Source organism: Gouania willdenowi, chromosome 10 (assembly GCF_900634775.1).
Source record: "Gouania willdenowi chromosome 10, fGouWil2.1, whole genome shotgun sequence".
In the NCBI taxonomy this organism is placed as follows: Eukaryota; Metazoa; Chordata; class Actinopteri; order Blenniiformes; family Gobiesocidae; genus Gouania; species Gouania willdenowi.
In genome coordinates, this window is record NC_041053.1 from 7,746,520 (window position 1) to 7,771,587 (window position 25,068).

General features: G+C 37.0%; 2 protein-coding genes across 3 annotated transcripts in view; both read right to left on the bottom strand.

Annotated features, from left to right (window-relative positions):
- The window catches only part of mrpl11 (mitochondrial ribosomal protein L11), a 113,855-nt gene extending 111,072 nt beyond the window's left edge, over positions 1-2,783 (bottom strand). The window contains exon 1 of one of the 2 annotated variants that reach the window (XM_028458794.1): positions 2,685-2,783. The gene's annotated coding sequence lies outside the window, so the exon portion shown is untranslated. The remainder of the gene's footprint in view (positions 1-2,684) is intronic. The other variant, XM_028458793.1, reaches the window with a different exon arrangement.
- Positions 2,784-6,783: 4,000 nt separating this feature from the next.
- LOC114471555 (uncharacterized) overlaps positions 6,784-25,068 on the bottom strand; it is a 33,423-nt gene continuing 15,138 nt past the window's right edge. The window contains exons 7-16 of the mRNA XM_028460401.1: positions 24,491-24,681; positions 24,290-24,400; positions 23,971-24,096; positions 21,000-21,098; positions 20,752-20,910; positions 9,758-10,373; positions 7,882-7,945; positions 7,625-7,803; positions 7,452-7,540; positions 6,784-7,360 (exon numbers count right to left, since the gene is read on the bottom strand). Of these exons, the coding sequence (XP_028316202.1) occupies positions 7,262-7,360; positions 7,452-7,540; positions 7,625-7,803; positions 7,882-7,945; positions 9,758-10,373; positions 20,752-20,910; positions 21,000-21,098; positions 23,971-24,096; positions 24,290-24,400; positions 24,491-24,681 (1,733 nt within the window). The 3' untranslated portion in view covers positions 6,784-7,261. The remainder of the gene's footprint in view (positions 7,361-7,451; positions 7,541-7,624; positions 7,804-7,881; positions 7,946-9,757; positions 10,374-20,751; positions 20,911-20,999; positions 21,099-23,970; positions 24,097-24,289; positions 24,401-24,490; positions 24,682-25,068) is intronic.

A 25,068-nucleotide genomic window follows, 5' to 3' on the forward strand; every position in this document is an offset into this window, starting at 1 on the left:
TATGTAATAATAATTAAAATATGCTTTACTAAACTGAACGCCATCACTAGCCTCACGAGAACTACCATCTGAAATGGCCTGAGTGGCAGCTCTCACGAGATTAGTGCCGACAGCGGCAACAAACCCAGAAACAACTCAGAACAGAGATGATGAATGAAGACGTTCTGGTGAAAAAACTAAGAACTGGTGCAAATACGTTGTGAAATGTGACAGAGAGTTTATCTTCCTAAAGAGCAACAGGATGTGACACAGTTACACGTTCTGTAAGATTAATAACTGAGATTTTAATGTTTAACACAGCGGAAGGAACCATGAAAAATCAGCCAATCACAAGCTCCACAAATATAAACTGCTTTATAAAGTGTTAAAGAATGTAAAGTCTGTAATAAATGTGTCTAATAAGTCATTAGTGAATACCAGAGAACCACATGAGAGAGCATGAGAAATTATAAGAAAATATATAATGAAAATAAAATGTTAATGTCTAACTTAAAGACAAGCAACGTGAAATTAACACTAAATGTGTTGACTCGTGTATATAAACTGTAATTATATTAAATAAACACATGTGCTTCATATACACATTTATGTTTTTATTTAGGCTGTTTTATAATTTAGGAATTAGGGCTGGGCGATAAATCGAGATTCAAGATGTATCGAATTTTCTATTTGGTGATATAGAAAACTATAATATTTCATATATATAAAAATTATAGCTTATTATATATCAAAAAACTAGTTTTAGGAGTCGCTGCTTTTACTTCTCAGAACAACATGTAAAGCTCAGTTAGATGATTAATGAGTGCACATATTGATCAGCTGTTTTTTAATAAATGTCCATGTGTAGCATTTAGCATCAGCAAATTTAACCCAGAATTGTCTTTCTGATCAGACTTTATTTAATAAAATTATCTAGATTTATATCATATATCACCATTTTGAGAAAATATATTGAGATATGAGTTTTGGTCCATATCACCAGCCCTAGTAGGAATGTTCACAGCATATCAATGTTAATAAAGGTCGACCTACCAGATTCTAATCACATAATTGTATTAGTAAGTGGTTGATAAGTGTGTATTTTAGATTTCTTGTACACTTATCTTAAAATATAAAGGATACTGGAGCTTGGTTGGGCGGGTGGGACGGCTCGTAGTGGGCGCCAGAAAATTTCCCTTATTTTCAAATCCAAAACTTGACAGGTATGGTTGAAATATTTTATGCTTAAAGTGGTATCGGTCAAGTGGTGCACCCATATCACGTCACCTAAACAGGCCATTGAGGGGCGCTGCGTATGAATAGACTGGGAGTCTATTGATACGTATCATTAGCCACTAGGGATGTAACGATTCACTCAACTCCCGATACGATTTGATTCACGATACTGGGTTCACGATACGATTTTTTCACGATTTATTTTACAAAATGGGACTGTAGTCAAATGATGACTGAAAAATATTCCTTTATTTTTTTGGGAAAAAAACTAGAAAATACTGTATTATCTTCCTTTTGTTTTTTATTGTCAAAACAATCCCTTGATAAACTATTCAAATCAATGCAATTTAACTAAAAATAAATCTTGAAATAAATAAAGGAATAATACAAATGAAGAAGAAGCTTATTAATTTAAATTCTGGTTCTATAGTAAACAATACAAAACTGCATAATAGTTCTTTTTCTTTTTAAAATGCAACTGAAAATGTATTTTGTGCCTTAACAATTGGACTTTAAAAAAAAAAAAAAAAAAACCGTCATTGCACTGATTTACGTCAGATATTTGTTTGGACCAGCAGAGGGCGCTGGTAACCCAGTGGCCGGTTGCCATGCAGATATTCTGTGCAGTGAAGAAGAGATGATATGTGCTAGCTGACAGAGCTAATAGAAAAACGTGAGTTTTACAGATATTCACGTAATATTACAGATATTCTTTCGGTGCTAAAGGGGCAATAAATCATTCATTAACATGTAACATTAACATGTAAGAGTAGAAGGCGGCCAGAAAGAAAGTAGTAGCAGATTCTGCCCGCTGGTACACTGCTGGACAAGAAAAGGGATAAATATGTAGCGCCCTCTGCTGTTTAAAAAAAGTACTGCGATTAAATTTTCAAAGTATCGATGTCAATCATGATACCTATGAATCAATTTTTAACTGCCTTACGATTAATCGTTACATCGCTGTTAGACACGGCCTTTTTTCTCCAAATTTGACATGTTTTATGATTAGTTACAAGTTGATTGTTAGTAGCTAATAAATTAGCAACATGGGGATTTTCTATGAAATTTAAAAAACGAAACAATTGAATAAATTAGGAGAAATAAAGTGTTGTATGTTGAAACGTAGTCTTAGTCTGACCTTTTTAAGTACTGTACCTGCTATAGCCTTACTTTTTATCTTACCCTCTAATGAAGTGAAACCATGAAAATGTAGTATTTAAAAAGCTCTATTTTCTATACAGTAGCTATGATGAAGTAGCTCACAGTGTCAGAAAGGTCGGTTTAAACAGTCGGATTATTGATCACCCTTTGGAACATGAATGAACAGATTCTGCTCTAGATGTTCACTCACAGTCGGTAAACAGAGACATTTCACCGACAGACAGACTCTCACAGACCCGTTCAACACCATTACACGTCTAAATAAACCTAGTAACCATTAAAGGTGAAGCAGCTGGGTGTTTTCTTACCTGTGTCTGACTCTGTGCAGCACCTTCAGCTGTTTCTTCAGTCAGGGCGCAGACATGTTGGACACTGACAACAACCACATGTGAGACACGTGACTAGGGTGCTGCCCCCTGCCGTCCGGGAGGAAACCTTTCATGTTCCACTTCATTGATCATATCTCCAGTTTATTCATTTACTTTTGTGTTTTCACAGCACTATGTATTACTAATTCTAATAAACTAATGAATAACAATAGTATTTAAAGAATGAATATTTGGATAAACACCAAACAATGTAGGCAGAGCAGAATTAGGACAATACCCTCTAATTATTAAAATCCAGTAGAGCTAACCATTTTTCTGACCACCTTTTGGAAAGTGAGCACAGCACTTATTCAGGTAGATTTGTCTTTATTATTCAATTTTTTAAAAAAAAAATAAAGTAAACATTTTTGATCGAAAATGTTCATTTAGATTGAAGTGTTTTTTTTATTTTTATTTTTTCTATTGAATAATAAAGAAATCTATCTCCATAAGCACTCTCACCCACATGCCCTCTCAGCTGCTTCTATGACTCTGCACTCAAACACAAGCAGAACCACCACTTGTGTAAATGTCATTTCTTAGTTTTCTGTTTTTCAAACATTTGCAAAAATCTTTAAAAAATAATAATTCACATTGTCATTACAGGGTATTTTATGGAAGCCTGTTACCACAAAAAAATAATAATAAAATAAATAAAAATAAATAAATCACCCCAGAAAGTCATAATTATGAGCTAGTAAAGTCATGATTATGAGACAGAAAGTCATAATTATGATACAATCTGAGCATTTTTGACTGTTCTTAATTACACTTTGAATAAAAGTTCATTCAAAACACTTTTTACTGTTTCTTCACTTCTTCGAATTGACCACACTGTACATAGTGTAGATATAAATACGTCTTTATTGCAAAATTATTCTGTCACATTTTTGTATGTTTCTTTTTAACTTTACATATAAAAATATTTTCTCATAATTAATTATGACTTTCAATCTTGTAATTGTGAATTTACTAATTCATAATTATGACTTTCCAAAGCGATTTTTTTTATTTTTTAGTGGCGGAAAAGAGTTTTCATAATTTTTTGTGTAGAATTTTGAGGAAGGAGATTAATTTAATACAAATTGGAATAAATAAGGCTGTAACATGAAATGTGAAAAAAGTGAAGCATTATGAATACTTCCCAGATGCACTGTAAATAAATGGAACAACATCTGTGTGCTTTGCACAGGAAGTTTATGAGGTTAACCTAGAGGTGCTGAACATATTCTGAGAAGAACGTTGCTGTGATTACAGCTAAAGGCGCCCTATACAAAGTATTTAACCAGGGGAACTGAATTTTTCTACTTGCAACACTTTTTGTTTTTTTATTGTTTAAAAGAAAATAGAAACACCATGTATTACTTTCCTTCAACTTCACAATTATGTTGATCCATCTCATAAAATACATACATTTGTGGATGTAATGTGAAACTGTGGAAATGGTTAAGGGGTTTGAATACTTCTGCAAGCCTCTGTAATTGAAACAACTATTTAGCATATTTTATTGATCTATCAGGCAGCTGTTGCACATGACATTAGGTATTCGATACATATTTTTAGGAGGTTCTTTTAGGAACTGCTGAGTCTCAGCCAGCAAAATGAAAAGCCTTGAGAAAACAATAGTTCTGCCCTGCACTCAATTTGTATAAACATTCAGTTGCCATCAGCAACCAATGCAATGGTTTCATTTGGGTTCAGCCCAACACTGTTGCAGGGGGAGACAATGTATTAGTTTCAACTGCTTTCAGAGAACAGTTGCCAGTGGCAACAAATGTTCAAAACAAAGTTGTATAAGATTTAATGCTATTATTGCCATTACATTGAATGTTAGATAAAAAGCTATTCTAATTTGCTAAAAGCAGACAAAAACAAACTGCTATAACAAATGTTGAAGTATTCATTGCTCGTGGGTAATTTTTTTCCCTTGTTATTTCCTTGAGTTCATGCCTCCAACTCCTGACTCGAAACTTTAACAGGGTGTTTTTTTTTTTGTTTGTTTGTTTTTTTTTTGCAAAATAAATAATGTCCCCCGGCTTTTAGGTTTACTTTTAAAACCAATTATATTTAAGTCAGAATCTTAAGAAATTCAAAATGTGACACTTTCAAAAGACTAATATGCATGTTTTAGAGAGCTACCCCAGGATGAGATCAAATCAGTTTGGTCCTCTCAATCTCACTCCTTCAGGTCAAGTTGCCATTGCCCACATGGGTGTAAAAGTCTTCAAGCAGGACAAAGGCGTCCCCAGTTGCTGCTACTACTCATTTCTGGTACTCTGAAATGGCATGGAAGAAGAAGCAGCTACTGGACCCAAAGGAACAAGAGGTTCCCGTGTCTGAGGTTCCTTGAAATTAACACGAACACTAGGTTAAAAGACTGGGGGACATGAAAAAATTATTTTTAATTCTTAGACCTAGGCAAAGTAAAGTCCAACCCTTCAGGGAATTTAGTTCCCGACGAGAATCTCTCTGCGGTAATGAGGCAGACTTTAAAGAACCATTACTGGACTTCAACAAGCTCCATCTCCCTCTGCACCAGAAAAGTGATGTTAAATGGACCAGCACATCCACAGCCTTTGCTTCAACTAGTAGAAGCATGGGCATCAGACTGGGGACCCAGGGCGGGGCGTCCTGCATGTGTGCTGCTCTGTGGCAGGTAGTCTGAACTGTGGATGTAACAAGGAGCAGGAGATGGACAGCAGCAGGAAACCATGTCTTTCCTCCAGGAAGAAAAACCAGGCCAAAATCACAAGCAAAGAAAGGAGAGGTAGAGAAGGTCAAATGAGGGAAAGCAACTGCTTACTCAATTCTTTAGAGGTGAGCTTTAAAACATATCTTTTTTAGGCAATATTATTTTGATTGAAATGAACTATGTGCACTTTCGTGCATTTAAATGCTGGAACATTCCTTTTGTACGTCAAATCTAAATGGAAATAAAAAAAATTTAAAAAATGATTTTGAAGACTTAAGTGGGTGGCCAGAGTGTCCCCATGATTAGAGGTCAACCGATATGGGATTTTCATAGGCCGATGCTGATACCATTTATTTATTTTAATTTCAGCCGATGGCTGATAATTAAAACAAATCTTGGAGGCCGATGTACTTCTTTTCTTAAAGTATGTTGATTATGAAAGACAATTGAAACTCTCATATGATATAAATGTATAAATTAGAAATTAAATTAAATACACCAATAGAACTCTTAACATTTATTGAACTTTAAATATATCCGTACGCAACCAAGTAAAACAAAAATTATAGGACGGGTAAGTAGTAGTAAAGCATGACAACAATATACAATATGCAATGTGCAAGTAGCCTTTTTAATATATTTCAAGCTTCTTTGTTAACTTAACAATTAAGTTCACAAAATATATTAAAATATACAATCAAACAGTAAATTGAAAAGTGGTATTTGATCACGCACTATTACATCCTCATCCTATTATATAGGCTTTTTATTTATAAGCCTATTGGCTTCTACATCTCCCATGCACATGCTATTATTACTTTTGTTGTTGTTGTATATTCATACATCTGAATGAATGTTTTTTTATGTTGTTTTTTTCCTTTAATGGCTACTCTAAAGTGCTAAATAAATATTGTGAAGAAAAAAGTAAGCTTATATAATAATGCAAGAATACTACTGGTAGTATAGTTTCTGGGCACAAAAAAAAAAAAACAGTGGGGCACATCACGATAGTTTGTATCCAGGGCCCAAAATGTGGTGCTACACCCCTGACTTTACGACAAGCACATTGAAAATCCCAGTCAGACCCCACGGCCAAAGTGACACCCCAGTAATCAGGGCTGTTTAAGCTGTTCATCCTTCAGGATCTTCTGAACCACTCCCTAATCCAACCTTTCACTAGGACTAATCTGCTTTGGGAGACAAAATGCTCTGAACAACAAAGATTCTGGGATCATTACTCAAAGGCCTCCACCACAAGAAGGTAAGGTTTACAGAAGCCTTACACAGCTCTACAACCTGCTCAAATCTAACATTACTTATTTGCATGAAAACAGATCTTTCACTCAGTTTTGTTCCAACAAAATGTTTTATTATTAATAAAGTCACAAAAGATCAATTTACAGTGTTTCAAGTTTCTTTGAACTGCCTGTTTTTGACTGATTTATGTGATCAGGAAAAGTGAGGTCTTTGACGTTTTAGAAAACTAAAGATACAATGAACCAGTGTACAAAATGTACACTCACTGTAAAAAAGTGCTCAAAGTGACAGATTGTTTTAAATTTCATTCTTATAACAAGACGTGATTTGTGAAAAATGAAGATACAGCAAAAGAGCAGATCCAGAGATGACATACAGTACATAGATGGATCTGCTCCCTTTAGGAATGTTTTCAGATATTGACAACAAAATATTCACAGTAAGCCTGGGCAGTCTTCTTAAACAATAAAAACTGGCTACAACTGTTTTAAGGCATTTGGAGAGGGTTAATAAATAGAGAGATCTAAAAACATCCTAACAATACCAATAAAAACGAGTGCATGTTGGCTCAGCTGATTGGGTTCATCACTTTCTGCAGAGCAGCAGTGCTGGCATTAAGCGAGTGCTCGTTGGGAAGCAGCTCCTTCAACAGCGATGAGAAGAGCATCTGTGAGGAAAGAGGAGAGGAAAAGAAAAGAGGATCAGTAACTGTGTGCTCAATGAAGTGAGCCTTTAAAGTAAAATGGAGGGGCACTGACATAGACTAAAGCTTTGTTTTCCTCACGGTCCTGAAAAAGATTAAAGACAGATTCCACGTCTGTCTTCTTTAGAACAAGGAAGTTAGAATCTGAAGAGGGAACAGACAATTATTTTCGATGGACGATGAAACTCTAGAAGATAATTGACAATGGAGCATTGAGTGATGGCCTACATTTGGCATTGATGAGGTTGTGTGCTCGTTCCCTCGTCTCGTCCTTCTCCTCTTCAGTACGAGGCGGTAAAAGTGTCGACGGCGGCGACTCCAGTAACAGCTTTTTACACAGAGTGTCAATGTACGTAGCCATCAGTGCTTCAGTTGGGTTCATTTTGTTCAGGAAGGAGTTCACTTTCCTAAAGGAATGTACAGTATGCTTTCACGAGTCATTCAATAATATATTAAAATGCTTTGATTGTTTGAACAAACCTTACTTTTTCAGGATGGGCATCACAGGCTTCAAAATGGCATCAAATATGTTTAGGAGAATTGAGTTTCCTGAAAGAAAAAGTCAGCTATGAGCTTTGTTTTTAGAAACACTGCATTTACTTTATTTTACCAGAAGAGGGAGGAAAGCTCTGAAACATGTGCAGAAACAGCTTTAAAGGGTCAGTATTATTAAAAAAAATCACTTCATAATGATTTTACTACAGTGATATACATCCCTTTAGCCTCATTCAGAGGGACAAAGTTGAAAACGTTCTGTTTCCTCCCTTGTTATTACACATTTTGTAAAAAGTCAGCTCCAAACGGGTGAGTTGGATTTTTGCCCCAATACTACGTCATAAGATGTAAACTCCTCCTCCTAACAATCCTGGCTCCTCCTACCCTATAAGAAAGTGAGCTCCTCCCTCTCAAACTACCTCACAGGTAAAACCAACACTACGGTTTAATATAGAATATACATTATACATTATTATCATATACTGTATGTAAATGTGTTCTCTGCATTTAACCCCTCCCTGAGGGAAAAAACCACTAAGTATATAAAATCAGGTCTAAAAATCATGGAAAAACAAGCACTTCTCTCTGCTCTGAAATGCTGGGGGCGTGTCAATTAGAGGTGCTGAAAGGGCGTCGCCTCCGTGTACTGTGTCTATGGGAGAGCAGTGTGAAAGCAGCTCCAGCATCGATAGTGCTTCTCCCATTGTTTTTCCAAAAGTGCTCGGATCAAGTCAAACGAAGTGTCAGCAAAAAGGTCTGCTCCGCCCAAGTCCAAATACAGTATGTACATTTCTCCCGCGTAGAGTCAGAACTGCACCCGCTAGAGGCAAAACACACAATTGCGGTGCAAAAAAGGCACTAATATCATGGAAAATGGAAAAATTAATTTCATTTCCCAGTTACAAGCTTTACCAGATAAACCACGAGCTGGAGCGGATTATATTTAGGACCTTGGAGAGAAACCAAAGACACTTTGTAATTACATGCAGAGCTTTTTGTGCTTCACTCCAACATCTGTCAGTAAGAATAAGAACTCATGTTACAACAGAGGGCCTTCTGGGAGTTTTCCATGGTCTGCATAAGATTGGGTTTGCCTTAAGCACTTCATTGCATTTAAAAATCCCTAATTAAATAAATGATGGCAACCTTAATTATCTGCTGTTGTGCACCTGTCACTCAATGCTTCCAAAATTGAACATTAGTTTAATGTATCATACAAGTGAGACTGAAACATGTTCCGTTCACTTGTTCTTTAACTTTGTGAAGCATGATCAACCTTGGCTAAAGTTCAGATTAAAGCAAATGCATGTTAATCTCCTTTATTCAAGCTGCACAGGAGTGCAGTTCAAAGGGTTTAGTCATTAATGTTTCAGAGTTAGCACTTATCTCAATTTACATATAAAATAATACATGTTCAGTTAAATACCCAACAAAATCAGTGTATTATATTTATTCTTAGCGAATGAGCTAATAAAGTTATATTTGACTACTTGCTGGTTTTATAATTTTTTAAAAGTACTAAATGCTAAAAAATGTCTTGTCTACTCTTTTGTTTACACGTACTGCGCCATGTTTTCTCTGAGAGCAGTGGTCATGTGACCAGGTTACTCACATCATGTGACAATGTACGTCACGTTCTGTGATGTGTATTTGCAGAAAAAAAGTGTTTCCATGTTGCTTTTGTGACATATTTCAATATTGAAACTTCTGAAATACCTCCTCATTAAACTTTTTAGCGATATCGAGTCCCTTTTTGAAATTCAGGTGTGTCCATGACCCATTTTTATTGCGCTATTTAGATTTCGCACATTTCCAAGGGTAATGGAAATGCAGATACTGATAGTGAATACTCAGTGCTTTACTAACCTGATATCTCTTTGAGAAGATCAAATATAGCTTTGGTTGCCTCCATCTGCTCCCAGTTGACTTGGCTCTTCTGACATTGGGACTCGTCTCCTCTCTGCAATGTGCCCTGAGTCTCCTTTACTTTAGCTATAGTGGGTTCGCACAACATCCTGAGAGTTTTTTTCTCCTTTTTGTTGGCCTTTGTGCTCAATGATTGAAGCCAAGATGGCCCATTGCTGCCCTCGTGCTGGAAGTCTGCTTTTTGACAACACTCAGATTCAGACGATTCTTCATCATCTGATTTTGAAGAACTCAGAGACTCCTGTGACTTGGATCGGCTCAATCCTTGGACGATCAGCTTCAGGTGAGAAGTTAAAGCATTATCAGAGTCCTGAGTTTTGTCTTGGGTGCAACAGTCAGCATTAATGATGGCCTGTGGGTGGCTTTGTGCTGCAGCTTCCTCAGGCAGCGCTGAACTCGACTCTAAGGAGGAAATAATAGCTGGTGGAAGAGCACCAGGATATTCATTTTCCTTCTTAGTAGAGACGCTCTGCTTCTCTGAAGACAATGCCACAGTTTCTGCCTTTGGTGAGGATGTTGATGTGTCACTCTGGGCTTCTGTCTGGGGACTGGAACTCTGCAAACACACAAAAATATAGTCAGGTTGTGACAAAGGCAGGCTGGGTTCAGAGCTGCCTCAACTACAAACCACAAAAAAAACAACCAACCCTCCAGACAAAGATATGTTGATCATGACAAATAATATAAATCATGGTATTTATCAAGTCACTTTACTTTTTTAAACCAGACATATACTGCAAACAAATCCATGATCAAAAAAAGTGTGTAAATTACCAACTTTCAAAGCCCAAGATTTTCCAAATCTACAATAATTCACCAGAGTTGCTTTATTGGTGCCGAGCTCATTGAACTATGTATATTTGTCTTCAATTTACTTGGGACTTTGGTCGAATGGAACTAGATTCAAGTACATACTACTAAGACTATATCGTTAAAAATGTAAAATGTTAGATTGGTTGAGGTATTTACAGCTATACATGCTATTAAAGGTCCAGTATTATGACATTATTCACACATTTCTATTTGTTCTAACAACATAATATTTGGAAAACAGGTGAGTTTGGGAAAATAAACCTCAGAGTTTTCTCCCTCTGAAAAGTCACTTTCATGATGCTTCTAAAAACAGGCAGTTTTGGGGCCTCGCACTTGGAGAGTGTGATCGTTATAACAATTGTCTTTTGCTATCCACACTCTCTCGTTATTGTTTTCAGCCAAAACACTGCATCTTACAGAAATACACTATTTAAGCAGCTATTGTGATTGACAAACGCTGCTTCAGGGTGTGTTCATCACATCAGCAGAGGAGTCAATCAGCTGAGTCTGCTGTTTCAAACACTCACCACAGTGTTAAGCTGCTAAGTCGTTTTCTTGTCATCCTTTCCTCTTTTAACTACAGGAATAGTGCATTTAAGACAGTAATCCACTGTTTTGTCCAGCCGCTACGTCGCATTGGGTCACAAACACGTCAGATCATGTCAAAGGCAATACAAGGCGATATAACGGCTACAAAAAGTGGAACTGATTGCGAGCACTCACACTGCGCTATATATACGTTAAGGATGTATTGTATATTATCTATATACTGGATTATCTACATCCTGAATGTACGTAAATATATAATCTGTGGATAAAGGGACTAGTAGTTAAGGGAGCAGGCTTGTAATCGTAGCTGACTTTTTACAAAATGTGGAATAACAAAGGAGGAAACAGAACTTTTTCAACTTTGGCCCTCTGAAAAATAAATGTATGTATATCACTGTAGCAAAACCAATATAAAGTGCTTTAAAGCGGCAGTATTATGAAAAAATCAAACTAGTTTGACTGTTGCAGATAAATCTGGCTGACTAGTCATTATTTTGTTTTTACTTTTAAAGTCTGCAGGGATGACTTTGTGCCTGTCTGTCCTGTACCTGCCTGTCATTGCCTGATCTCGTCAGATCACGGAGGCTAAGCAGGGTTGGGCCTGGTTAGTAGGTGGATGGGAGACCACTAAGAATTCCAGGTCCCACAGTGGGGGACAGCACGATGTATGGAAAGTCAAAGATGTGTTCAATGACACTCCGATTTTCCATACCGTACATCACAGTCCTCGGTGATAAACAGTGATCAGATCGTGTTAGACGGTGATCTGCTGACATCACACCAAGTGTGCAAAAGTTTCAAGTATTTGCCAGAGACTCAAAATGCCATTTATGTAATTAAACAGCAGTGTAGTTTATCAATATAACATATTGAAGTCTTGAAAAATGTGTTTACCAAAAGCTGGTATGCAGGGCTGGATTTAGTGTTAAACTAACAGGGGTATATTTATTATCATTTTTCAAATCATGAGGACAGCAATGCATTTTTTATTTTTCAAAAAGGGGTTCCTTAACCCCTCTCATGATATAGGCCTACTTGTTTTGTTATATTTCAATATTCATTTGAATTTGTCAAAAATGAAATGAAATTTTAGTGTGAGTTTGTATGAATGAAAATTATCTTACTACATTATTATGACTTGTGGCTTAACTGATTATAACAAATTGACTTTTGAGTCATTAAAAATTATCCATGTGGACCTTTAAAGTTTGTATTTGAGTACCCCTGGCATAGGATCTCAAATATCCACTTTATAAATCTATGTCTTTACTGGGAGAAATACACTAAATAGATGTTGTGGACATGGATAGTACTGGCTGGCAGAGTTAGGATCAATTACATTTTTCAGTTACAATTACATTTTCAATTACCCATGTTCAATTACAATTCAATTATGAATACAGTGCAATATTTTTCCAATCACAACTATTATTTTTTGTTCTCAGAAAGTCAATTACATTCTCAATTTCTAAAGTTCTATTACAATTAACCACAATTACGGAGCCTGAAATAAATAAACTAATAAAAGGTAACCTTCCTTTTGTGTTAGCACCTCTTATGATAACAGGTCCAAAATCAGCTGTAAAATACTCTAAAAACAAATATCTATCATAATTTCTTTCATATCTATTGGTTACCTTGTTAGGTTTCATAATCAATAAAAATTTAGGTTTTAATATTTTTGTTGCGGGTTCCTTAGCATTTTTTGTGTCGGTATACCCCTAGATTTCATTTTTTACTTATTTTTTTAATAATAAAATGTGGGAAAGCTTAGTTAATTGTCAACATACAGTATGTGTACAGTATAACTGTACATAGAACTGTAACGTGGTTCCCCGTTCAATTATTTACAATTTTTTATAGAATATTCCTGGCAATTCCGATTACAAATTGGGTAATCTAAACTCAATTACAATTTAATGACGATTACGACAGCAACAGATTTTAAAAATTACAATTACAATTATAATTATGCCATAATTGTAATTAATTATTAACTACATGACTACAATTATAATTGACCCCAACCCTACTGGCTGGTACACAGGAAGTCTAATTGTGCGTCAGTCAACCAGAGGAACAGTTATCAGAAAGACTTCCTGATTCTATTCCAGTCCCTGAGAAGGGCAGGAAGAACACTTTCACTCCTTGTCTTTGTCTTCTCCTAAACAAGCCCGTCAGGTGCTGTAGTCACACTACACTCTCGTGTTGCATAACTACAGTTTCACCGTGTCACATGACAAGCCATCAGTCCATCTCTCATGGCTCACATGTTGGTTGCTGAAGCTTTTAGCTGCTGCTGGACAAAGTCACAGTCAGGATCTGAATGTTGTCATTTGTTTTAGTCAGCACATAATGAGGATGTAATCAACTTTAACACACAACAGGATACAAAAGCCATTTGCAATTGCCTTCCATGTTTTTATAGTGAACTTAAAGGGGCAGTATTAGGAAAAATTAACTTTATAATGGGTTTGCTACAGTGATATTCTTTAGCCTCATTCAGAGGGTCAACATTGAAAAAGTTCCATTTCCTCCTACCCTTGTTATTCCACATTTTGTAAAAAGTCAGCTCCAAAAGGGCGAGTTGGATTTTTTCCCTCAATAATACATCATAAGGTGGAAACTCCTCCTCCTGAGAATCTTGGCTCCTCCTACCCTCAGACATGCAAACCAGAGCCGTATAGAGAGAGTTGCGATAATTCCGTTCACTCCAATGGTTCAGTTTTTTCACAGCAATGGCGGCTCATACAGACCAACATTCGTTCCCCAGAAGTAAGAAGTTCACTGATGAAGCCTATTGAAGCCACAGCAGAGAGAGTTTGTGATGCATTTTTGAACGGTAAAACATTTAAATAATCATATTGGATATTATTATTATTATTATAAACGTATATAAACTCATTAACGTGTGCATTAAAGCATGTTAGTGGATTATCCCCTGCTAAACTAGTAGATTAAGGGATATGCTATGAATTTATACAGCATATTTCAGATTTCTAAACAGCAAGCTTAAGCAAAAAGGTAATTTAAGGATTGAATTTTTTAAGCTTTGAGTTTCTCCTCGCTGTAAATATCATGTATAAACTCAGCTAATTATGATCATGGCAGAGGGAAAGGGAAGTTAGAAACCCTCAGTGAGATTGAAAGCACACACAAGTTAAAAATATGCCAACAATGTTGAAAATATTGTCAATAATGCAGTTAATGACTTAAATTACCAAAATTACCAAAAATTCCAGTGATGTCAATTTATTTGAATAGGCCGCCAGTGACTTCCGGGGTACGAAATCAGTCTTACATGAATCACATGACGGTGAAAGATTCTCTCTCTATACGGCTCTGATGCAAACAGCAAAAGCATAAAAAAGGTGGGAAAACCCATCTTATGGGGCGTCTGGGGGAACACATAAATTAAGCAATCTTGAGCACTCTGAAGTGTACAATAAGGAAAAATACACTATTTTCTTCAAGCAAAAAAAAAAAACAAAAAACAATAATTCACACAACTCAAGTTGTGGTTTTTGAAAAACATTAAATTTATATATATGGAGAATACTGATGTTAAAGCAAAAGTACTTAACATTTGTACTGTTTTTCACTTTGTTACTTAACACTACTGTTTTTAAAAGAAATATTTTATCATTTCTTTCAGAAAATATTGATTTTCAACTCTTGTAAGGAAACAAAATGAATAATAATTAAATAAAATAAAACCATAATTAAACAGAAATGTATGTCAAAATAAAAGTGTAATGTAAAACCATGTGTAAACTCAATTAAAAGGTAGCTATAGATTGTACGGACATAATAATAATAATAATAATAATAATAATAATAATAATAATAATATGCATCAATTTTATATAACGCTTTTTTGGACACTCAAAGTCGCTTTACAGAATTAAGGGATCATTCTTTCACTCCACACTTAGTGGTGGTAAACTACTGTTGTAGCCACAGCTGCCCTGGGGCAGACTGACAGAAGCGAAGCTGCTATAGTGCGCCATCAGCCCCTCTGACCACCACCAACACTCACTCACACACTATATTCATACTAGGCAATGTGGGTGAAGTGCCTTGCCCAAAGACACAATGACAGATACCACTGTGTGACTGTCCACCACTGTTGCACCTGGAATTCTCACATCCACCTACTAACCAGGCCCAGACCTGCTTAACTTCTAAGATCTAACGGGATCAGGCAATGACAGGTAGGTATGAATTATTCTTACTGCTCCTTTTCAGTTATTTATAATCATACATCATATAAAGATGTATGAATAAGAGCAGCATTAATGTCACCATTGTCCCCCTCAGGGATCAATGCTTTACTGAATCTGAGCAGGTTTACTTAGTTTTGATCAACTTAATTTAAAATAACCTAATTTAAATTATCCTGATGATATTATTTAAGATGATTAGACAAAAATAAATAGACATCAGTTATTTCACCACTAGGGGCCAGAATATTAGAAGCTATCAAGTTATCATGAACGTACGATGTTTCAGACTCTACAATTTCTGGAATCTGTCTCGTCCACAACAACACAACTTGTTCTCACAGATCTTCTGTAGCTCTGACGAGATGTTGTTCATATTGAACATTCTGAGCAGGTGAAGCTGACGGAGGCTGCTCGGCCCCTCCCTCCCTGTTTGTAGCTTCACAGACAAAGTTAAGCTGGAACTGCTCGGCTCTGTATTTAGGAGTGTGTGATGAGTTGCATAGTTTTTTGGCAGTTTAGTCAGTGTTCGGGTGGCAGATTCAACATGTGTTTACATGTGCGGGGCGTGGGAATGAATGGATGGCCCCTTCATGATGACGGCATTTCATTCACATTATGTCACTTTTAGTGGATTTAATTTTTATTGGTCTATTAAATCATTTCTTAACGTGGAAGATATGGGGCCGTACAGAACGCGAGCACTGAGGGCTATGCGCTCATATATTAGTCCGTCGCAGAGTAATATGTAGATATGTGTGGAATGGATCTAGAACCTCAGCATGCAAAGAGCGAGAAACAGCTTATAACGATGACACCACCGCCCCCCAGAAAAAAACGAATCGGATCTATACGATTCACATTAAGGCTGAACGATGAACCTTAATCGCATCGGTTTTAAGGTTTTCACTACTGCCATAACGTAACCTCAGGTGCAGGAGGTATTTTTTCCATCTCCATTATTTGAGTGATATATTTGTTCACCAATCAGAATTGCAGAGAACCACCTTCCTGGGCTGCTGGCCAATCAGAGATGGTTATAGGACACACGCTTGTATGAGCTCCAGCGAGTCTCTCTCTTTTTTTTTTTTTGCTCCACGAGTCTCTGAGTGCGCTAACAACTACACTAGGGTCCTATAAAATCCACGTTAATTGAATCACGGAATCGAACAATGAAAATGAAATCTACTGTTGAACGCGGAAATTGGGTTTAAATGTCCTTCCCACTCTCATCCTTGGTCATTTCAAACACCTGGCAAAAAACTACACAAATCATCCCTGACTCCTAAATCAGAGCAGACCAGTGCCGTTTCACTTTAACTTGTCTGTAAAAGCTTTGTCCATTTCTCATGTAGTGCTGCTGCTGTGAAAACATGACTCAGCTTTAATCAGCTTTACCTGCTCAGAGTGTTTAAACATCTCATCAGAGCTACAGAAGATCTGTAGGAAAAGTTGTTCTGTTGTTGTGATACTCAAAAATATTGCCAGAGATCACACAGAGGCAGCTGTGATCCCAGCTGCCGCTCTGAGCGGACTGATAACCATCACTCTGCATCCAAACTGTAAAATAAATTGCGTTTGTTCTTTCCGCTTAAAAAAAAAGCTTCTCTTAGGTTTACGCGCCATTTATCCCTTCTGTCATCCCTCTACCTCTGACACCAGTACGTGTGGCGGACCTTCCGCGAGGACGCAAAGTGGTCCGTTCCTCCTCAATGTTTGTGCCTTTAAACTTGCTTCTCCACCTCAGTCTGCCCTTTTCAGCTTGATTTGCTGTGTAACTGTTGTGCTAGCACGTCTGCCATTGTACTTGGTACATGAACGTGCCTGACTTCAGTCAAGCAGCCAATAGTGACGCCCAAAACAGCTCATGAAGCAAATGTGTTTTTAGAAAGATCTGATTGGCTGAAGTCCAAGAATTTGAAGTCCTGAATTTCTAAAGGTCATTTACAGCCAGAAAGAGAAGAGATTCACTGTCCACTCAGAACACTTTGGATGACAATATGCTAGGGGTGAGCGATATGGACAAAAAAAAAAAAAACACATCACAATTTTTTCTTTGTATAATCACAGTCTCAATTTTATCGCCATTTTTTTCATTCAGACAATTGAGAATATTTTCAAGTTATTTACCAGTAAAACAAACCAATTCACCTACTTAATATAATCGCCCTAAATGGAAAAAATATAGATAAAAGATAATTTAAGTCAGGGTACTTTTCAAAAAAATAAAAAATTAGATTTATGTAAGCAATTTATCAAACTGGTTTTAAGTAAAATGAACATCAAACAAAAAGGCTGACATGTTATTTTAATCACAGCCTTTTTTACTTTGTTGAACTAAAGTAGTGTGTAATTAGCGTTAGCAACACTTGCTACATAACAAGGCAGCATATCAGTCTAGTGATTTCTATTTGTTATTGAGGTAACACTCATGTTAATAAAATACTACTTTAAGCAGTGTTTGAACGCCTCATTTCACACAGTTTAGACAATCATATCCTTTACAAGATAAAACATTACTGCTTTGGTTACATTAGGCCTGGATGATATGGACCAATATTCATATCTATATTTTTCCTCAAAATGGCGATAGGCAATATAAACTCAATTTATTTTTATTAGTTTGAGAAGAAAAACAATAGTGGGTCAAAGCCAGTGGAGAAAAATACCACAAAGACCCTTTTATTAATCACTAGCACAATATCAATATTTTGTGGCAGTTTTGGCTTTTTCCTTCATTAATGCTGAAATATGTGATTAAATTATGTATTGTTGCATCTTTCAGGGCAGCTTTGAGTTGCTGAAAGTAGTTTTTATACCACTAGTTTTTAAATGACATTCAGGACGTGGTCCCATTTAGAAAATCAGCCTGAGGGGTTCATGTAAAAGCTGTGTAAATAGCTCCGTGAGTGCAGCACAGCATCTGAGTTAGAGAAGAGAAATACATGCAGTGTTTCCTCAAACGTCTCTCAGTGCTTCCAACACTCAGAACTCATTGAGTTTTACAGCGGACAGACGAACATCTGCACTGAGCCTCTGACAGGCAGTGCTAACAGAGGAAGTAGGACAGCAATGTGTTCATGCACTGGGACGAAGGGGGAAAGGGGAGCGGAGCGTACTTCTGCGCTTTGAGCACTTAATAATAATTATTGTGTATGTACTGCTGATATGAGCCTGACTTAGCAAATTGATTGATTTGGCAAGTAAAAAAAAACCTTTGGGTGTGCCGTGTGTGGACACAGACACGGCACCGCAAGGGATAACATGTGCACTACAGATGGTTCTACAATCTCCATAGTTTGGCAGATCTTCATCATGTTTTAATTTTTCACCATCTAATAGCATCACACACCCTTACTATATGATCAAAGATGATTAGGGATTTTTCACCAAATGATGCCAAAAAAAAAAAACTTACATACTGCAGCTTTAAGGTTTAAATACTATTAAGGAGCCAGATATCATTAGGGAGGTGGTTTGTGATGTCAGTCACTTAACTTATTTATATCATCGTGACATTGTTTCTGCATAGTTTCTTAGTCCTCTGATGGACTGACCCCACTGCCTTTGAGAACCAACACTGCCAGCAACTACCGTACGTATCGTTTCTGCATCCAAAGTGACTGCAGACAACTCCTTTGTCTTTATTTGATTTTTGGAACTGATCTGCATGTTTATTTATCAGGTTTAGTTATGTGGTAGTTTCAACACAGTACGGTGTGTTTATAGTGATAATTATTCACGCATTAGGGGTGTCGCAATGAAACTTTTTAATACTTCCGATACGAAACTGATACTGTCATCTTGAGGATTGGACAATATAGAACCAATATCAGCACAAATCATACAGACGATTATTACCGGTACTTATTTTGGCCCCTAGTGGTGAAAAAACACTTCTTACACATGTATTTTTGTTTAATCATTACGGTCTGGAATGATGTCATCAGGATCATTTAAATGAGGTTAATCTAAATTAATTTGGTCAAAGCTTAATCAATAAACCTGATCAGATTCAGTAAACCATTGATCCCTGAGGGTAAACTGGGTGACAATGCTGCTCTGTTACATCTTTATATGACATGAATAATTAAAAAGGAGCAGTCAGAATAATCAATGTCAGTATAACTAATATCTACCTTTTAATAGCATCTTACTCATTACTCATTTTTGTTTAATGATTGTTTTTTTTTATTTATTAGTATTTTGTTTCCTCACAGGAGTTACAAGAACTAATATTTTCTGAAATAACATTTCTAAAAAAACTAATTTTTAAAAAATTGATGTGGAAAACAAAATTTAGTAAAAAATAAATAAAACGTGTCAGCATTTAAATGTATAAAATATTAAAATTTTTTTTTAAATCAAACCAAAATAGCAAAATCTGTCAGAAAAATCGCAATTGAGTTTTTTGTCAAAATCGTGCAGCCCTAATTTACATATAAGGCCTATTTTGAGTTCAAAATGGCAAATTTTGCCAAAAAGCGAGTGATTTTCATGCAAGTACCCTATAAGAATGTGAGCTCCTCCCTCTCTAACTACCTCACAGGTAAAACAAACACCTTGTTTTAATATAAATAATTGTCATATGTAAAGCTACATACACTAAATGTGTTCTCTGCATTAAACCCCTCCCCGAGGAGCAGTGGGCAGCCATGGTTTATGCATATGCATGAAAGCCCCAAAACAGCCTGTTTTGGGGCTAAAAGTCCAGAAAACAGGCGAGTTTAGAAAATAAACCTCAAATACTGAGTTGTTGGGGTTCTTAGAACAAATGGAGAAGGGTAAAAATAGCATTATACTAGACTTTTAAACAGCGTTTCTTTAGTTTTTAGGGGGAGCAGTGCTGGTATATTTGAAATAAATGAATAGTACAGAAGTGAATGAGAATATCTGAAAAACAAGTGTTAGTTCATAAAACTTCTTTAGTGCTGGAGAAGCTTTGCTCAGGAAAAAATATGAAGGACATGATTTGCACATGGAAATTTCAGAGCAAAAAGAATAAGAATCTCAGTGAAGTTAACGTCCTTTGATTGGCTCATTATGTCTTGACCTTTCTCACCAACTAGCCCCGACTTTAAATTGAACAAAATTAGTTTTGAATTTTAGTCTTGAATTTCAGTCTTGAATTGTTGTCTGCATCAGCCTTAGTGCTGTGAAAAAGCAAAGCCAACTTAAAAAATGTAAGAAAATGATGAATGGACAGAATCTACAGTGCCCTGCTGTTGATTTTGTTAAACTGCTACAAACATTGTTTTAGTGGATTTAAAGTTGTTGTGAGCATTACATTAAAGTGCTTGCAGTTTTGGTCTGACCATAACATTGGGCCTCAGATGTAAGCAACGTCACCTCTTCTTCCTCATATCCAGGAGTAAGGAAGTAAGCCAGACCGCTGAGGAGGCTCCACACTCCTCCATAATGTTCCTCCTCGTTCAGCAGTTTATCAAGTGGGCAGAGGAACTGAAACACGGGCTGAGTGTGTCCGATTAAATCGTCCAAAACCAATTCCTGCAGGAGGAGAAAAACACAGCAGAAAAATAAAGTCCTGAATTGCTTTAATGGTTTTCCATGGTGGGAGGCTTTGTGGCATTTCCCACCTGAAGGAAACGCTCCACCGACACTCGAGCTTCTTCAATCTGCTCCTTCGTCACCTCAGTCTCCTCCAGGGTCCGGATGGCCGGCAGGATGGTCGAGTCCTGACAAAAATATAAAGACAAGTTTGAGTGGAAAAATTGATTTGGTAACTTGTGTTGCTTATTACTACAGTGCACTCACACACAAGGGTTCTCAATGGTGGAAACTTTAAACCAGGGATGGGCAGCTATCACAGTGTGGGCCACAAAATGTGATTATATCTGATCCTAGGGCCACCAAAAGCCAATAAGAGCATTAACATTGGGGGGAAATGGTTTGGTCTTTGTCTCTGGTTTTAAGGTTTTTTAAGGTCATTTTGTGTGTTTTAGGGGTCATTATGTATGTTTTTGTTGTAATTTTTTGCTGTTCTTTTTTTTTAATTGTGTATTTTTCTGAATTATTGTTGTTTTTTGTATTTTCCTGGCATTTTGTGTAATTTTGTTAACAGTTTGTGTGTCTTTATTATGCTATATTGTAAAGTGTTGTTTTGTGTGTTTTTCTAGTCATTTTGTTTAAGTGGTTGTTGTGCCTGTCTTTGTTGTCATTTTATGTTTTATGAGTCATTTTGTGCGCTGTGGGAATTTTTTATGTACTTTGTGCATTTTGCTGCCGATTTGTGTGTTTTAGGAGTTATTTTGTGTATTATGCTGGGCTTCATATTCCTTCTAACTTCTTGAATTACAATTTTAGCGGATTTGCTTTGGGGGCCGCAACAATTTTGACTGAGGGCCACATCTGGCCCCCAGGCCGCCATTCGCCTATGTCTGCTTTAAACCTTTAAGTGCCAATGGTGTTTTTGATGTAATGTGTTCATAATTTACTAGAAAAGAAAATTAATTCCATACGGTTAAAACTTCAGGAATTAAACATGAACAGATATTTAATAGAAAAACCTCATCATCCGGGGAAAAACTTTATTTATTTTTTTTAATTTATTTTTTTTAAATCAGAAATGCAAATAACCTTGTTATAGTTGAAGCTTGTAAAAAGTGCTGTAAATAATCATAGACTGAAGAAAAACATTTTAGCTTGTGTGTGGTTGCCTGTAAAGCCCTTTGATGGATGCTATTGGTGCTCTAGTAGTTACATGGTGAGTGTGTGATACGAGAGTCCTCTATTTGTATACATGCACCATATATTCTTGGTTCTGTAGTGCAAGTAAAAACAAACAAATGGGATCTCACAAACATACACACAGCAATTGATTTAAAAGAATAAAAGACATTTATAAAAACCAAAAGGTTTATGTAGTTTTTTAACAAGGCAAACATTTGTTTGTGGTCAAAGTGGACACATTCTAATTATTGTCAACCTTTTTTGCCAGTCACTCAACAATGCAACAAAAGCTACTCCCTAAACTGTGACCATCACCAGCCCTCCCTAAGGAAGGATAAGATATACTTTATTAAAGGGAGGATGTAAAAAGAGAGGGCAGTGTTACACCTAGGTGAGGGGGTGGGGGGAGGGGGAGGAGAAGGGAACAGGGAGGAGAGACTCGAGTTGGAAAATGGAAACTCTTTCTTACTCTTCATTCTGTGAAATCTAAAGAGAACACTGGCCCTATGAGCTGAAAACCAGACATTCTCCAAACCTAGCATCACAAATATCATTCCTAAAGTGCCTCAGACCCGCATGTTTTCAACAGTAATCTTCTACAAACATCTCTGCAGAAAATTTGCAGTGTGTTAGAGAGGGTAACTTCTAACCTGCAGGACTGCAGTCCTCGAGGCTCGAAGTTAAAACCTTTGCTCTTAAAGCTGCAGTATGTAGAGATAGTGAGACTTGTATAGAAACAACCATGCTCACTCTCCCCTCCCCGTTTTGAAACCTATCATCCCTTACCGGTATTCTCATGAACATGCACAACTGTGGAGCTCTTTGGGACTTCTTTCTCAATAGACTATTGACAAATGTAGGGCCTTAATCTTGTGTTCTTGAAGATTTTACTGATGTTTTAGAGACATGAAAGCATTTACCACTCGCTGCTGTGAGGACAGTAACTAGAAGCTCACAGCCCCTCCTCTGCCATGAAGCTCATACAAAAGCAGCAGAGCAGACACTCCACTCTACGTCCAGTCTGCAAATGAATTGTGCATGTTCTCTCCAAATTGGATTTGTTTCTTTTTGGTTTACAAGTCAGCGCAGTCCGCCCTACATACTGAGTCAGAGAGACCTACTTCAAGTCCGTTCTGCCCGAACATATTTTTAACTTTAGACTGTTGCTTATCCACATTTCTTTTTTTGGCTTGCTTTGCCATGTAACCGTTGTGCTTTTAGCTGCAATGGAGACTTCTAATGGAATGTCCACCATTACACTTTTACTATCAATGGTAAGTGAACACGCATTGTCCAGCAGCCAATAGTAACGCCCAATACAGCTCATGGAGCACTCTGTAGAAAGAGCTCTGATTGGCTGAAATTTAGCGTCACACTCTTTGATTTCTGGATCCTAAATATAAAGCCAAGAGAAGGAGAAGAGGTCCAGTGTCCACTCAAAACACTTTGAATTACAATATGCTCAAAAATGATTAAGAATTTTTGACCAAATGACACACAGAAAAAAAACATACTGCAGCTTTAACAAAAACTATGAGATGAATCTTGCTTTTTGACAGTAAAACATACTTTATGTGGAACTGGAAGAAATTAAACACCACAGCAGCTGATGAAATTACAGCAGTGACCGTTTTGCGTTTTTTGATAAACTTCCAATGGGAAGAAATTGCACAAAACTGCGACTGCTGATTCGGCAGACGGACCTGCTGCATTTTTTTTTTTTTTTTTACCATTATATAGTCCAAGAATTCTAAAAGCTACATTTGCTAATCAAAAGTTCCCAAAGCTCAAAAGTGGGCGTACACAACTGAGGTTGTTGACTCTACAGTCACATTACACATGCTATCTCTGAGAATATTCTCACAGTTGAAATCATACCTGCCATCTGTTACGGAAATGTACAACATCCATGTAGGTTTTCTTGATGTCCCACTGCAGGTTCTCAGGGTTGTCCTTTTCCTCCAGGTGGACAGTAAAAGTCAACTCCTCGTCCTCCCAGTCAGCCTGTGAAATTAAAGTTCAAACATTAACAGTCTCTAGAGGCAATATTCCCCATTTAACCAACTACTAGACTATTACTGTTTGTATTCAGGTGGTAAATCCTGATAGCATGTGGTAAGAAACATTTTACTTTGTTACTTTCTATAGACACTGTGAAAAGGTGAGCACATACTGCCTCAGGTCGTGTACGACTCACATGGTAGATGCTGACAACCCAGCGCCCGACACACCACATCTCATAGGAAAGCTTGAATTCCATCATGTCCTTTTGGACACTTTTTAGATAATTCTCCAAATCGTTGTCCTCCTAATGGTATTTGGGCAAAAGGCAATAGTTACTCCAGGTTGATGAACAAACTGCCAGTGGGAAAGAAAGCATTATGTCGAGTACTTTCACCCTGTCCGAGTCTTCTTGGGTGTTAACCGAGCCCTCTCTGCTGCTGGCTTCATCCTCCATGGATACGTCCCCATGGATAGACATGATCCTCCTCACAAGCGCTTGCTCCATCTTCTTCATCTTCTTCTTTTTTGCCTTCTTAGACTTCATCTTGTCCACAAATTTTGACCAACCTTTCTTTAATTTGTTACCTTAATTTCAGAAAAAACAGATGTCTTGTTAACTCTGGCCTATTGACTGCAGATATCCTAATAAACATTGATTCAACATGTCACAATAGATTTATCAGGTCTGTGAATGACTTAAAGAGTAACTAAACCCCTGTTTTCTGATGACCTGCCACTAGGAGGGAAATTCAAAAAATGCCTGATTATGGGCCTAAATGCTGTAGCAGTAAGACACGCCCAGTCAGGCTGCAGGTCAGCACTGTACTCAGAGACAGACGGTAATGCGCACAATGATGTCTGTACACACACACCTAGCAAGTTCACAGCTGAGATGTGTCACTACAACTACAGGCACACACAATCACGACGTGAAGCTCACACACAGCCTTACAGCCCTGCTCTCCCACCACC